The following is a 15,964-nucleotide window of genomic DNA, read 5'->3' as shown; positions in this document are numbered from 1 at the left end:
CACACCCTACTTCATGATCCTTAATAGTTCTTTGATTGCTAAAACTTTCTATAAATACGTTCAAAATGGAAACAAAGGTGTATCAATATGTAACTCATTTATATTAAGAGAGAAGAAGATGGCATCCCACTCCAATATTCTTGCCTGGGAAATTCCATGGACAGAGGAGCCTGGCAAGCTACAGTTCATGGGGTCATAAAAGAGTTGGACACAACTTAGCAACTAAACAAATTTATATTAACATTATATTAAAAATTTATACCTAAACTCTTGAAAATAGCAATGAAAAATTTATAGCTCAAAAACTAAATATATCTACTTTTATTTTTATAATATTGTCCCATTCCTTTTTGAGCACCATTAATACATTTTTTTCACATATTCTCTACTGTTTCAACTTTGATTATCCCATGTTAATATTTACCATTTTATTAGCTGCCACAGATTGCTTACAAATTCCACAGCTACTCAAATGCAGTCTGCTGACAGAGTTCAACTAAATTTTACTGTTGTAGAAAATTAATATCACAGCTGTATAAAATTAGATCCCAGTAGGTAATTAGAATACAAGAGAAATAAAATGTATGCAACAGGAATAAATAAATGGTACATCAACCAAAATAACAGAAGACTATTTTTGGTCTAGAAAATTTATGAAATGGGTATTAAAAAACATAATTCTGTATGAATCAAATTAAACCATCTTTAAAGCAAATTAAAGTATTAGAAGGATATTGTGTTTGATTTTTTTTTTTTCCCCAGCATGAGAATGCAGCTGCTAACTCATCAGTTTCTCATAACTGGAGGAGGGTACTACATAGGATTAAATACTATGCATTTTTCCATTCAAAATTTTCTAATCTTTAAAGAGATGAGTTGTGGAAGGCCCAGAGATTTGGATTCTGCCAGTGTGGGAAGGAAGGGATTCCAAAGATAAAGGGCATCCATCACAAACATCCAAGTCCCGGGAGCTGTCCGTCAGGAAATGAACAGCCGTGTGCCGCTTCTCAGAGACAGAGACAGAGGGAGAGGGAGTGTCTGAGATAACCATTGGCACGAGCCTCTAGAATCCAGGTGTTTTGGTTCCCAAAATCTTCAGAGAAGTCTACATCCCTCAGATGCTAAATGCATTAAAAGGCTGAGAACCTAAAAAAAAAAAAAAAAAAGAATATTTAAATATCTACTTATGAAATAAGCCAAAAAGGTCCATCGTTTTGGGAGTGAAAGTGCCATTATGAATAACAAAAAATATGAATGTATACTAAAGAAAAGAGAACAAGACAGGGAAGGACAAAGGGAAAAGAAAGGTTTTTCAAATTAAAATTAGAGCAGCAGAATCTTTTTTATAATTTAGTAAGCTTGGAAGGTAAAGTAAACCTCAAATCCACAAAATAAAGCAGCAGAAAAGAGAGTGAAGATGGAAAAGACTGGGAAATTGTCAGAACAGTACTATAACATATAAATAATAGAAGGTTAGAAAAAGAACAAAGGTGGGAGAGAGAGCAGAGAAAAATGGTGGGAGGGAAATAATTAACAAAAATTATAATAATAATTCAGAAGTATTTCCCAGAAATGAGACACCTTTGTTCCTTGATTGAAAAAAAATCTCATAAAGCCTTTGGAAAAATACTCACACTGAGACTCATGAACCTCATAACAATGGATCAGTGGCAGGTGTTACTGCAAAGGCTTTGCTTCTCCTCAGTAGCCGGCTGTGAAGACTGAACTGGTGGGCTGCATGTGTGTACCACAGAATACCCTGCTCTCAGTGTTAATCCTGTGTTACACACACACGAATGTAATACACTATGAGACTGTGCTATCATGAATTAACACAGTTAAAACATGATCCTATTGACAGAAACTATTACAACTGCCATTATACACTTGAGGGACAGAAGAGTCGAGGAACAGAGCGAGAACTCAAAGCCACGTCCTCTTCCGTCAGAGCTAACACGATCAACCATCGCACAACACAGGATCCTCAGGGCATGAACCAAGAGAGATTCACAGTGAATTAAAAAGCTGAAGATAGTAGAGGAAATTTATGAAAATGTAAAAACAACTTGTAAGAAAATATTTTAATAATGTGATAAAGAAAGACTTATTTCAAGACACAAAACCAGAAACCACAAACACTTGACTACAAAATTTAAACACTTAATTGTAGCAAAAAGAAATTAAACAAGATGCAATTTTTTATCCTTCAGGTTGGCAAAAGTTTTTAATCTAATAATCCAGATCTATCTAACATTAGGATAAAAAGTATTTTAATACCCTCTAGGTGGGAATGTAAATTAGTGTAATGCAAATTGACAGTTTATATCAGAAACATGGTGACATGAAACCTTTAAAATTTTCCTTTTTTGATAATTGAAGATGAAAAATTACACGTTATATTTAATCATTTTATGTAATCTTAAAGAATTTCGGTAGCAAGTACAAATACCTCCCAGAGAAAAAGTCAAGAGAATAATAATCCCTGATCCCCTGGAGGAGGGCACGGCAACCCACTCCAGTGTTTTTGCCTGGAGGCTAGTAGGCTACAGTCCTTGGGGTCGCACAGAGTCAGACACGACTGAGCACAAGGCACCGGAGGGGAAGTTTAGGAAGAACTGAAATAGAGTCTCTGTTGAGTGGAGTGAACAGGTCTATTCCAGCAAGTTTTTAATTTAAGCCACAAAGTTGATTTCTGTTTTTTGTTTTGTTTTCATCAACAGTGTCTAGGGGCAGAATTCAAATGAATGTTGAGAAAATGATTAATTATTTCTCTCTTTTCTTCTCATACTCATTGTTGCCAAAATCAAACAGCATTTATTAAGCATAAGTTCAGCTCGGATTGAGGTATATTATTTTTGTGATAAGTATTAAATAACATCAGTTATCAACTGTCTGTAAAGACATGATTGAGGTAAGAAAAATTCACCATTTCATTTCCAATTAGACTAGAAACTGTAGAGGAGATGAAGAAATCTTCAAGATGACTGAATGAGAATATTCAAAGCCTGTCATAATAAGGACAGCACACTGCGATGATGGAGAAAGTATAGACACTGAATAGGAAGTCAAACAGAAGTGTGGATACACTCAGCATAGAAAGAAGGGGGGAAACTATTAGGCACCTACCACCCCAGGTGTCTTCCTGTATGTTGTTTTGTTTGAAAGTATATGTGTGTATTCAGTCATGTCCAACTGTTTGTGATCGCAGGACCCCTGCCAGGCTCCTCTGTCCATGGCATTTTCCAGGCAGGAATACTGGAGTGGGTTGCCATTTCCTCCTCCAGGGGATCGTCCCGACCCAGGGATCTAACCCGGGTCTCCTGCATTGCAGACAGATTCTTTTCCCATTGTGCCACCTGGGAAGCCCATGTTGTTTTGTTTAACCCTCAAAATGCCTTAGGAAAGGGACTTCCCCGGTGATCCAGTGGTTAAGACTCTGTGCTTCCACTGCAGGGGGCAAGGGTTGGGGTTCGATCCCTGGTTGGGGAATGAAGATCGTGCATGCCACATGGCGTGACCCCCCAAAAAAAAATACCTTAGGAAAGTGTGTTCTGTCTGTGCAAGAAAATGAGGCTCCAAAAGGGACAGTAGGGCTGGATTTGAACTCAGGGCTGTATGTTTCCGTTGAGGGGACGGCGGGTCTGCACAGTCTGGGGCAGGGGTCACTGTGACGGCTGGACTGACGTGTACAGCCCTGGAACCAAGCCCGTGGGCCGCGCTGGCATCCTGCCTCGCTCCCAGGCCACACTGGCTGCACACACCCTGCCCTGGATGTCTGCTGCTGCCTGTCCCTGTCTAAGGAGCGTCCCAAAGCAGCTGGTGGACCCCAGAAACTCAGGGACCGTGGTTTCCACTACTTTGTCTTCCCTGTGGAATCTTGAACTGTTTTAGTAGCTGCTTGGCAAATGTTTCTTAAATGACTGAAGTTTTACACCAAGATTCCAGGGTCAAAACCCGGAATGCGTGGGCAAAGACGCTTCTATCTTCACAACTCCAACCTTGGCCTTCAGGCCACAGGTAATGTGAATTAAAGGTGTGCTCTCACACTGCTCTCTTTCAGATATTTCTATTTTTTTTAAGTAACAGTGTAAAACCAAGGCCAGTAACATGTCTTAACATTAGGGCTTCCAATTGGTTTTTGCTCATGAATGCCAGTCTCGCCTCCTACAAGAACTATGAATTATCATCCAGCAAGTCAATGGTGAGATAAGGAAGCAAACTGTAAAATTTTAAGCGAAGTTTCCAATATCAGGTCAGTGTATCCTAACCCTGTCATACAAGCAGCATGTAAAAAGGCCACCTCCTTAGGGAAGTCTTCACTGACTGCCCCTATGGTGGCCCTACTGGAGGAGGGCCCTCATGGCATCTGTTTCTTGCTATGATGACAGACTTGTTATTGTCTAGTCGCTAAGTCATGCCTGACTCTGCGGCCCTATGGACTGTAGCCCACCAGGCTCCTCTGTCCATGGGATTCTCTAGGCAAGACTACTGGAGTGGGCTGCCAACTCCTTCTCCAGGGGATCTTCCCATCCCAGGGATGGAACCTACATCTCCTACAGTGGCAGGCAGACTCTTTACCACTGAGCCACCGGGGACGATGCATTTAACATGTATGAATTTAATTGATACACACTGATTTCAGACTCAAAAAGCCATATTATACCACTGCTGTCATACAGACCGTGCAGAGAAGGAACCGACATACCCAGACACCAGTAGTCTCTCAAAAGCAGTTACAGCTGGTCACGCGGGGCCAGCTCCCTAGCCCCTACTCCTGACCTCGCCTCTGGTGGCTCCATCTTACCCCCTACACCCGGCTTCCCTTTCCTCACGGCATCTTCACGGTCCGACAGGAAAGAGAAGACACGCTCAGCTGAGGTTTTATGGGAATGTAACGACGGGACCCACAAATGAGCTGTGGATCCAGGTACTGAGCCGATGAGGACGTGTGAGCGACAGGCAGGAGCAAGGCACCCCGCCACCCTCGGGCCTGAAGGAGCAGAGAGAGGAGACGGGGTTTCTGGACCCGGAGAGGCAGGGGAGGGAGTGGGAAGATCTGGACGCCGGGAGACGCGCAGGCTGGCAGGGGCGGTGGGGCCCTCTCCGCCCTGCCCCGCTCTGAGGCTCACCCAGAGAACCAGGCTAACAGTGCCCCTAAAAGGGTATTTATCTAGAACGGAAGGCTCCACTCTCACGATTTTTCTTAATGTTAGGAGATTCTGCAACTTTAATTAGCTTTTTATTATTACCCGATGCACCCGCATTTCCTCCCCAGATCTCAACAAGGATAGGGTTCTGAGTCGTCAGACACACCCGACGATGATGAGACTGGCTTTAAGCACGGAAGCTTGCAAAGGACAGCCCCACCTGGGAGTGAGCAGATTTTGCTCTTTCTGTGTTAACAGACCGTCTTCCCTGGGTTTCTCGCCACAGAGACCAGAAAACGTATAAACCAGACTCAGCACGTTTCTTGCTTTGTGTGACGCAGAAGCTCCGAGAGCACAGCACACCACCTCTATTCCATCTTCTCTGCACACTGAGCTCATCCATCAGATACTCATCCTCACGTGGGAAGAACAATCCTAACTCATTTAGAACACACACCTGGGAAGTCCACGAGAGGCCCGAGAACGCATCCTTTCTCCTGATGTTAGCATTCCACTAGTTTTCCAGTAATTACCTTTGGATTTTGCATTAAACAAAGTTCTCACTGCAGGGGTACATCTGTGCTATACAATCGTAGTTATAATTTTTTTTTAATAAATTTTCTGTAAGAGTTAGCTTTTAGACCACTCTAGATTCATGGGGTCGCAAAGAGTCGGACACGACTGAGCGACTGAACCGAACTGAATAACCATGGAGGTTTATCATTTGGGTTAATAACTGCATCATGAAGTGGGTACCATTACTCACAAACCCGGGGTACTGAAACGCTATCCCCCTGTGTATTTTTTCCTGATAACTGACACTGGTTAGGATAAAATGAAGTTGACTGCTCAAAAAGGTTTTAAGGAGTGTGTCATTCGTTCCTGTATGCTGAAAAGGGACCATCAAAGAAAAGAAAGCGTTTACAGGTTCTCCACCAAAAGCAGCTTTTGGTCGTGGGGGGAGATTCTGTGCTTTTGTTCCAAGATTGAAGGACAGTAGAAGTCTGAGATCCCTGGAAAGTTCTCCCTAGCTCTCCGGCATCCAGAATTTCTGATAGCACCCGGGTCCAAAACTGGGCCCTTAAGACCACATCCTAGCCACCCGCCAGGAACCAGCCGCTGGGCACTCGCTGCCCCTCGGAGCCAGCCCCTGGTGCCGAGCCAGCCCCCCAGTACCGAGCCAGCCCTCCGGTACAGCTCTCCTTCTGTGCCCCTCCAGGTCACGGGTTCGGGCCCTCAAAGATGTCACGTGCGCAGACCTTCCCCAGCTACGCCTCGGAGCAGAGCGAGGAGACGCAACCGGCCCTGTCGCGCTCCAGCAGCTACGGCTTCAGCTACAGCTCCAGCCTCATCCAGTGACACCCAGGGCGAGGCTGAGACCAGAGAGACCGTCTGTCCGGACCGCCTGCCTGCCTGCGGGGCGCGCGCCCTCTGCCTCCCGGAGGACCAACCGCAGGGAACATTGACCTGGGTCGGGTCTGGCCCCAGTCCCGGTAGAAGGTTCAAAACTGGAGTTCTGCTTCCTTGATTCTGTGGCTAAGTCCTTTATTTATTGAGTTTCTTGGGGTGGGGGTGGGGGGGGGGTCGGTGTTTTACAAAAATAGAATCCAAATCGTCTGAACAGTCATTTAAATAAAATTCTTTGGGTCTGACAGCAGCAGGAACCTGGGCAGGGTGAGAAGTTGCCAAGCTGGACTGCACTGGACCTGGGTGAGGGCATTACCCCTGGCATTATTACTCTGGGCTCAGTCCCCCCATCTGATGAGAGGTCTGTCTTTGGGCAGAAAGGTGACCTGCCACAAGCTGTGTGGCTCGGAGAGTTTCAACAGGGACAAATTCAGTAAGCTCTACAAATGGTACCACAACTCTCCATATAAGTAAGCCCAGTGACAATTAAGGGAACACGAAATTTAGAACACTATTACCCAGGGCCTTGTAGCTCTATTCTGTGTGTGTGCTGTGTGTGTGCGTGTGTGTCTGTAGACAAATACAGATATGGATATTGCTGTATCCATCTATATCTAACACGTATATATCCATGTGTGCCGAGAGTGACAGGATATGCTCACTTAAATTGTTGAAAACTGTAATTTGGTGCATTAAAATTAAGATTGTTATGTTGAATAACTATTTTTAAAATAGTCCTGTAAAAAAAAAAAAAGGCTTCTTATTAGCAAAGTATTTATGTATTCACGTCTGCTCCTATGACAAACGGAGGCGACAATGTGAGAACGGGAAACTACTCTGGAAGCGAAGGGACCGGTCTGGCTGTCCTGCACATCACGTCACGGCCCTGTCTTTCCGTTTAAGTACCCCTTGTTGTTGATGATGTTTCTCCCTTGGGCCCCCTCTGAGCTACATGGGAAGATAGGGTGTGATCCCCAATCAGCTTCCATTTAACCTGGAGGAAATGAAGGACTCTAAATGACAATCTGATTAAGGGATAAAAATACACTTTAAAAGAACTCAGACATTTTGCAGTCAAAAGAAGAAGAGCATGGAAAGGATGGTAGGTATCATTCTTAAGTGTCAGAGATGCTATTCTCAGAGAGCCATCAGGGGCTTGTAATTACTACATAACCAGAATTGGCTGGGTTTTACTCTCATTTGACTGGATATGGGTTGGCTGGGATTATAAGAGAAAATGTATCCAACAACAACAAAAAGTTTTTTCATCCCTGAGACTAATGACAGACCTATAAGGTTTAAAAGGAAGTGGTGATTCCCACATGAACTGGGGAAGTTTGGCTAATTCAAGTCAACATAGATATTTTTTTCTAGTTTGGAGTTTACTTAAGTAAAAATAAAAATCATTCTGCCTGAATTGTCTGATGCCACATGCCTAAGATGGTCAGCTCCCAACATTCCAAGGTGGATTTAAAGAACCATGATCCTAGTCTTGTAAGATGAAAACCTGATGTTTTTTTCAATATCAAAATTGTTTAAGCTTTCAGAGTTAGTCTATTGAAAGGGTACCTGATTTGCTGACCTGTGATAAGACTTTTTCATCCATGGCCATAGCTTGAATGCAGATTGACAGTTCATTATAGACAGTTACTACTAGATAAAAGCAGTATCCAGTCCCTCCTTGATAAATTTCACACTTATAGCCACTACCTAGGCTCTCCACATCTCTCAGATGAGTTTGAAAATGCCATCAAGATGCTAATCATAAGAGTTAATGTGGCTGTGAAAAATAATTATCCTAAGCTTTCAGGGGTAAAAAGAAAATTACTCAAACGCTCTGCGCTGTGACTTTTGCTGACACAGCAGAAGAGCAGAAGACTGGTTGCTGATGTTCATACAGCCTTCCCTGAAGTCCCAGCTTCCAGGGTTGAACACCTCCTAATTACTTGAGCACGTGGCATTTGCATTGGAAATGCCATTAAAGAAACACATCAGAACGACTCCTGGCTGAGACCATTTGAGCCCAGCTCCTAGTGGTGCCGCGTTCACAGCAAGCCTCCTGCGGCTCACTCGGTCGAGCTGTTGCCTAGAGACCCCAAGTTTCTACAAGGGACTTAGGGGAGACCCTCAGAGGTCCTGGTTTACGTCTCAGCTTTATTAATGTGCCAGCAGTACAGAAAGCAGGTCTGGGGAGGCGGGCGGGAGGGGGAGATTCTGCTGATTAGACGAGTCTGCCCTTGTGTCTGTTTGGCGGGAGACATGATACCTGCATGAAGTAGTTTCCAGAACACCATTTGCTTGTGATCATTACCAGTGAGTGTAACAGGGGAGTCCCAAAGATCAGGCATAACCTTGGGCCAGTTCATTCAGAGAATCATGTCATAAAGAGTCAGTGAGAGAGAAATTTCCTTCCTGTGTCGTTAACTCAATCTCATCACGAGAATAATGCTATAAAAGATTTCATGGTAAATTTTTGGAGACTTATTCTAGCCTACTCCTCTAGCTATACTTAAAATTGTAGCTAAGTCAAAACTGTTAAATGAACAGATAGAACAATTTATATTAACCTAATATACTTGGCATAAGGCAATGCACATTGTAATCAACATGACAAGCAGATAAATGTTCTACACAAACCAAAGATGAAAAGTTACTGAACCAGTCTGCTGGAACTTTGTAAAGCCAGAACCATAGCAGTCAGAAGAGGGGTCATAGGCGTGTATCCAGCTCACTCGAGGTTGTAGGTTTTTGACTGAAGATGCCTCTACATTTTGCATTTCTCTGCCTTCAGAAACTATCTTCTTCTTTAATATACATGTGACTTTTTCATCGTGAGGTAGTGACAGTTACGAACCAAAAACATCTTTTGACTCCTTCTGAAACTCAGATGGCTTTCCATCCAGTTGTAGACAGGTGGGTGAAGGTGGTCAGAAGTCCCACATTGGGTTGGAAGAAACCCATGGTCAAGGAACCCAACACAAGTCACAAAGGCTCTTCTGAGCTCAGAGAAAGCCTGGAAGACACACATACTTCATGGAAAGATTATCTGAAGGGATTTATTTTTTTATGTCCCTGTTTTTTCTTCTGATAATATTAATTGCTGTACACACGACCAAGCCATGAGGTTATATTTATTCAGAAAAGTACAAAATAACTGTGACCCGATGGTTTTCTATCCTGGTGGGAGTGAAAAGAAAACATTCCTTTCACTTATTCATCAAATGATACTAGGCACTCAGAACTAAATTGTTTATGCAATAAATACTTATGAACGAGTAGGTTTTGGCCACTACCGCCATTTGAACTTAATGAAATAAGAAATACCTATTTACTTATATGTTAGGGAAGATGCTGTTTGATAGAGCATGTGAAATAAAGTGAAATGTATTTATTAAAAGTAAACCTCACCTTTTTCACCAAGTAGTGAAAAAGTGCTAGTCCTTGTATCTTGTACAGTTTTCCTCTGTCTTCACTGGGCAGTTATGTTTTGAAAATAATTTATCACCTATAAAATGATTAACCACGTATTCTTTTTGTCCAGCATAGAAGCAGTGGATGGATAAATAACTTTACACTGTTAGTAGTTTTTACAAATCCAATTTATTGCATGTGGTATCTTTAGAGTAGATATTAAAAACATAAAAATTGATGTCTGCCCCTCATTCTTTGGCCAGAATCTCAGAAAATCAGTAAAAAGCATGAGTACCTTCCTCCCTAGATTATTTTAGCCATTTACTAAAATGGATCACTAATGCTACAGTGAAAAGAAGCTGAGAAAATTATATTCTTGTAAACAAAATTATAGTCCAGATTTTATTTTTAAACACAGCGCAATATATGTGCAGTCTACATTCAGTGGGGCTGAACTTAGGCCTCTAACACTTTGTGTCTTATAGCAAATATACTGAAAACTGCTCAAAGTGAAAATTAGACATTTTCTCCAAATCGAACATGACTTTGAATACCTTGCAATTTTAAATTACTTTACCAATCATTAATATACTTTACAATCCCCTGACCTTGGCCTCCTCAAGATAGATAAAAATGTGCCCCTGGACCTGTGTTAATAATTACAGTAGGTGATATGCCACATGAATGCACTTCTAGCCTATGTAATGTGTGGAGTGCAGTGTCGGCTAGAGGCGGGCAGAACAAGATGGCGGGACGAGTCAGGAGAGCCACAGTTCAGACAAAATGACAAAGACTCCAAGGAAGTGTCCAGCATGACCCCAGGACTTCTGTCTCCACATTCTGACCTCAGTTCTGTGTCACAGATGTGGCCTTTACTAGTGTCACCTCACACTAAGTATGCAATTGAAAGAAGACTTCGGTTTATCAGGTTTTGAAGTTACCACAGAAAGACAACACGTATCAAGTGTGCTTCCTTTGGTTTAGTGAAAATTATTGCACACAAAAGAATGTGTATCACAAAACACCCATGGTTAAACGTCTCTTCAGTAACACAAGGATCATCTCTGTACTGTCAGCCTCATTTGAGTTTCAACACGAAGGTGTATTAGCCACGACACTGCCTGGGGGCTAATTAAAAGGTCAGTAGCCTCACGTGTGTGTTCCCTATAGTGTATTGGAAAGAGTCACCCACTTTTGCTCTCTGAAATGACCACAAATCCTCCCTTTCTTACCTGAGAATGTGGATCTTTGTTGTACATTTCTACAACTATTACAACTTAGTGGAGACACAGGATACTTCTTGGGGAAGTATCGTTAGATGTTAGATGTCCTTTCTAGATAGATGGAATGCTAGCCAGCTCTGAAAGCAATCACGTAGAAGAACATTTCCACTTTATGCTCTGCTCAGGAGAAAACCCAAACCTGTTGGTATTGTAATTCATGTAAAGGCAAAGAAATGGTCAGGAACAGTTCTGCCTCGTTCCAGGCTTCTAATCCAGGAATGCTTCCTTGGCTCCATGGCGTCTCCCAGTTAGACATGGTGGGAGCTGAGAAATGCTGCGTGGCCTCTAAGTAAATAGGCCCTTGCACGTGTAAGTGTCTCTCCCTGTTTTTCAGATGTTTCTAACTCTTCCTGAACCCATCACCACTAGTTCAATAGAAAGGCTTGATGAGGCAATTCATTAGACTGGTTGTAGGTCATGAGTGATTAGGATAAGTTTTATTACTTTTATATTATCACTGAGTTCTTTGTTGGAAATCCAGATTTACTTATCCTAATGTGATAGTTAAACAAAAAAAAATTAAGTAGATGTCTATGTTTTGTATTCCTACTAGTTCATCATATATATTTATGATTATTGTTTTGGGCATCTTTATCACTCTGTAGCACTTTGTCACATCTTTGTTAGATAATAATATCCAGGCTACATTTTTTTCCTGGGAACTCAAAAAGCTTCCATTTTCAACTGAAATTTGGGGAATGGCATTTTTTTACATTAAAATACCTTACATATCAAGTTTTTTCTTACACACTTCAGTAGGCAATTATTTAAATTAACTTTAGATAAGTAAATAAGTTAAATTATTACATAATATGAAAAACACATTTTACTTGTGATTTTCATACACTTTTCTCTTGTTGAAGATTTTAACATCTTGTATACACTTAAAGGAGAGGAAAAATACATTTGTAATCAAAATACACCAACTTTATTCTACTAATTCTACCTAATAAGTTTTTATTTTGCTTTGTTTTCTCTGCCTGCTATTGTGGTTTGAAGAAAAATGACTGGATTTAAATTTTCTAATAGTTATTTTGGTAGGTTTAGTAGCTGACACAGTTAGCTTTTTCAGTCCATGCTCTGATTTTAGGATGGTTTTAAGGAACATAAATTCAACCCTTTTTGTAGACACAGAATTGTGAGTCAAATGGCACAAGGTCTCCATGCTATCTCTGTAGTTGTGTTCATGCTGGAACTTAATTACTATCTTAACACTCAAATGATCCACATAAGATAAGAGTTGCTTATTTTCAGGAATCTGACATTTAAAACCTAAATCAGGAGAAAAAGAAAACTTGTTTTTTTTAAAGTCACTGTAGGATTTCTCTCAAAAAAATTATGAGAGGGTTTTTATGGTGTTTCAATATCGTTAACTATTTGACAGAAGCTGAAAAGTCAGGAAAAGTGAAAATGACAGGGGTATCTTAATATTAAATATGAATTAGAAATTAGTATGATTGATATAGGTTGATAAATAATTTGATTAATAAAATTTAGATTTACATATATATTGTATAATTCAAGGAACAATGCTTTCTTTTATCAAAAATATATATGGCTGTATCAGTGGGCAGAGTGGAGCAAAATGGAGCTCCCACTTTGTGTGACAGCCTGAATAGAATTTCTTTACAGTTATGATACAATTATTTTAGTTATAGCAGGCAGTATATAAATCATAGCAACGAATCAGCCTACCCCTTGACAATAAATAATGCATGAAAGCCAGTATCATCTTTACTGAAGATGACAGGAGACCTCCTGGGACCTGCAGAGAACCTCTTACTCTCTCCACACACACACAGTTTTGACTTTTTACCTACTCTCTATGTTCCACTACAATGATCTTTTTCTTAGGTCCACACAGAATTATCCCATCTTGTAAATTCCTCACCCCTATGAATCTTCAAACTATATTAAATTATGTGCTATATGTTTCCTTTATGTAAAACTCTTTTAAATTAATTTATATATACTTTGTGAAGTTTTATACTGTACATTGTAAACATATGTCATTTGTCATTGATTCCATTTACTGTTTATGAGCATTTTGGTAAATAACTGGACACTAGGCCCTTGTTAAGAAATAAAATATCCATTGCAAATTTGCTTCTATTGGAAAATATGTGATTTGACATCCTTTATCTTGAATCACAATTTATCCCAGATAACAGTTTGGGGACATCTGTACTTAACATTGGGCCACCTTTGGAAAAGGAACGCAAATAAAGAGCTGTCCCTGGAAACTAAATGTGAATTTCTGGCAGAACAGAAAATATTATTATAATGCGGCAATAATAAAATTAGGAAATTAAATTATTTAAAAATCTGTCTGTGTGATTATTCCCCTTGAAAATACATGAAATGCATAGCTCAAGAATTACCACTTTCTGAATTCATAGTTTCTATATCTCAATTCTTAATAGAGAAAACTTATTAACATCTTACTCATAATTTTAAGAAATTTACAAAAGATATGACTACCAGGAAGATGTTATAGTTGCACAGTATTAAAATTTCCCCCACCCCACTGTAAAAAAGAAAAAGCAGTTCAAGAATACAATTTTGCATGATCAAGATTTTGAACATCTAAATTGATGGTTTTTACTCACAAAGTATTTGATATTGCTGGAACTGTAATAGTATATGATTTCCTTAATTTTTGTTATTGTGTGGTGAGCTGTAACTATGTAATTAAACAGAATTTTGACAATCACATTCTGCTGACCTTTAAAATGTCACTTATTCCTTCACTTACTGGCTTGCTATTTTCAAAATAAAGTAAAAGAAGGCCTTTATTAAATGTAAGGTTACTGAGAATTTATTATGCATTTCCAGTGTTTTCCTAACTCTGGTATAATATAATTTTTATTAGGTTGACTCTGGTTTGACAGAATCATAGAATATTAATGTTGAAAATGACACTGGCAATCAACACATTTACTAGTGAAGCCATATCCAGAATTTTTAAGTGGCTTTCACAGTGTCAGACAACTAGAAAACAGCTTTCCTCCAGAACTATGCTCATTCTCTAATAAATAAAGAAAATTATTGAAAACGAGCATGTGGTAGAAAAGGATTGAATATCCAAAGTGAAATGTGTGTGGTCATGACTGTGCTAGACATCAGTGGCTTTCTTTACTACTTTCTCTCTCGCAACACAGAATCCTTTGTGACTTGGATTTAGACTTGCAGAATCTCTTTCTCAAACTTAATCTTTAAATATTAGCTGGGCATTTCTTATTCGCTATTACCAAATTAGTTAGGAATATTTTTGTCCTTTTATAGAGTCGGCTTTATAGAGAGAAAGTGAAGCTTCCATAATATCATAGAAATCAAAATGGGAGAGGAAGCTTGAATTACGAGGTCAGTCATAGTGCTGAAATGTCCTGCTCCAAGCAGGTCTGGACAAGGTCATGAATTGGAGGAAAGCAATGAAAAATGTATGATTGTTTTCAATTCTGTGCAGCCAGTAGAAGGCTGGCAAACGCTTAGGAGGGTGATGGTGGTGCAAACACTCCTTCTTTCTAAATGCTGAACGAAACAGCTTCTTCTGTCTATGACTTCCATGTGCTTTCAGAACAAACTGATGTGAACTTGATGGAGTTTTCTTTCCCTTTCTGTCACTATTAAAATCATGGGGATCATGTTTACTGGGGAAAGTGTATGAAAATTACAAAAGCTTGTATAAGTTTAGAGCCAACATAAGACATTGAATAAATGCAGGTCAGAGGGTACAGCCCCAAAGCAATTACTATGCTATTTTTGTAATGTACCAAAAACCAAATCTGGTAATTCTCCCAAGATGGAAAAACTGCTATCTTTATTTCCAAGTATGCAAGAAAAATGTTAGACCAATATACCTAATTTTGATATCCATATGGTAATTTTTAAAATCAGTGTTTGAGCAAGAACTAGAGTATTTAAATATTCATGGAAACATGAATTATCCTAATATCTAGGTATTTTAGGAAGTCAGGCTTGATTTGTATAATCGCAAAGGCCAGTCAGTGGGTAAGTACTTCCTGAACACTTGCTACCAACAGAACGTGAGTACAGGGCAGCCCCTACCTCTTGGCTCTTGTTCTCGCCTCCTTTGAAAATACTCTTGATACACATCAGTGCCAGGTGTGAGCTCTGATGGCAAAGCGTGTGGCTTCCACAGAAAACCTGAGATGACTAGAAATAAGGGCACAGGGAAAGGAAGAAGGACCAGCCTCATCAGGCTCCCCAAATCCCTTTCTCTAAACTGTTTCTCTGCATTTCCTCCTCCCCCACCCTCCCCCTCCTTCCCCTCCTTTTCCACCTTCCTTCCCCTCCTTTGCCATCCTCTCCCCCTCCTCCCCCTCCTTTCCCACCCTCCCCCTCCTCCCCTTCCTTTCCCACCCTCCCCCTCCTCCCCCTCCTTTCCCACCCTGCCCCTCCCTTCCCATCCTCCCCCTCCTTACCCACCCTCCCCCTCCTCCCCCTTCTTTCCCACCCTCTCCCTCCTCCCCCTTCTTTCCCACCCTCTCCTCCTCCCCCTCCTTTTCCACCCTCTTTTCTTCTCCTTCCCTTCCCACCTTTCCCCTCCTCTCCCTCCCTCTTCCCCCGCCTCCTCTTCCTTCTTTTCTATCCCTCTCTCTCTAAATATTTAGACCCACCTTTTTTTTTAATCACAGGAAATTATTAAGCAACATAGTCTAACATAACTCCAAAATTACTTCTTGCTATTTCAGT

The 15,964-nt window shown here is 40.7% G+C and overlaps 1 protein-coding gene and 1 long non-coding RNA gene across 2 annotated transcripts in view; one reads left to right on the top strand and one right to left on the bottom strand.

The window, feature by feature from the left end:
- The window catches only part of DOK6 (docking protein 6), a 412,757-nt gene extending 398,709 nt beyond the window's left edge, over positions 1-14,048 (top strand). Inside the window, exon 8 of the mRNA XM_019986984.2 lies at positions 6,367-14,048. Coding sequence (XP_019842543.2) covers positions 6,367-6,506 — 140 coding nt within the window. The 3' untranslated portion in view covers positions 6,507-14,048. The remainder of the gene's footprint in view (positions 1-6,366) is intronic.
- On the bottom strand, positions 216-6,416 carry LOC139179385 (uncharacterized). The gene is made up of 2 exons (XR_011563767.1): positions 6,324-6,416; positions 216-1,146 (listed from the first exon to the last, which is right to left on the bottom strand). It is a non-coding gene; the product is annotated as an uncharacterized lncRNA (long non-coding RNA).
- Positions 14,049-15,964: the final 1,916 nt, after the last annotated feature.

The sequence above is a fragment of the Bos indicus genome, chromosome 24 (genome assembly GCF_029378745.1).
Source record: "Bos indicus isolate NIAB-ARS_2022 breed Sahiwal x Tharparkar chromosome 24, NIAB-ARS_B.indTharparkar_mat_pri_1.0, whole genome shotgun sequence".
In the NCBI taxonomy this organism is placed as follows: Eukaryota; Metazoa; Chordata; class Mammalia; order Artiodactyla; family Bovidae; genus Bos; species Bos indicus.
The sequence above is the reverse complement of the archived record's forward strand: the minus strand, read 5'-3'. Positions and strand labels throughout refer to the sequence as shown.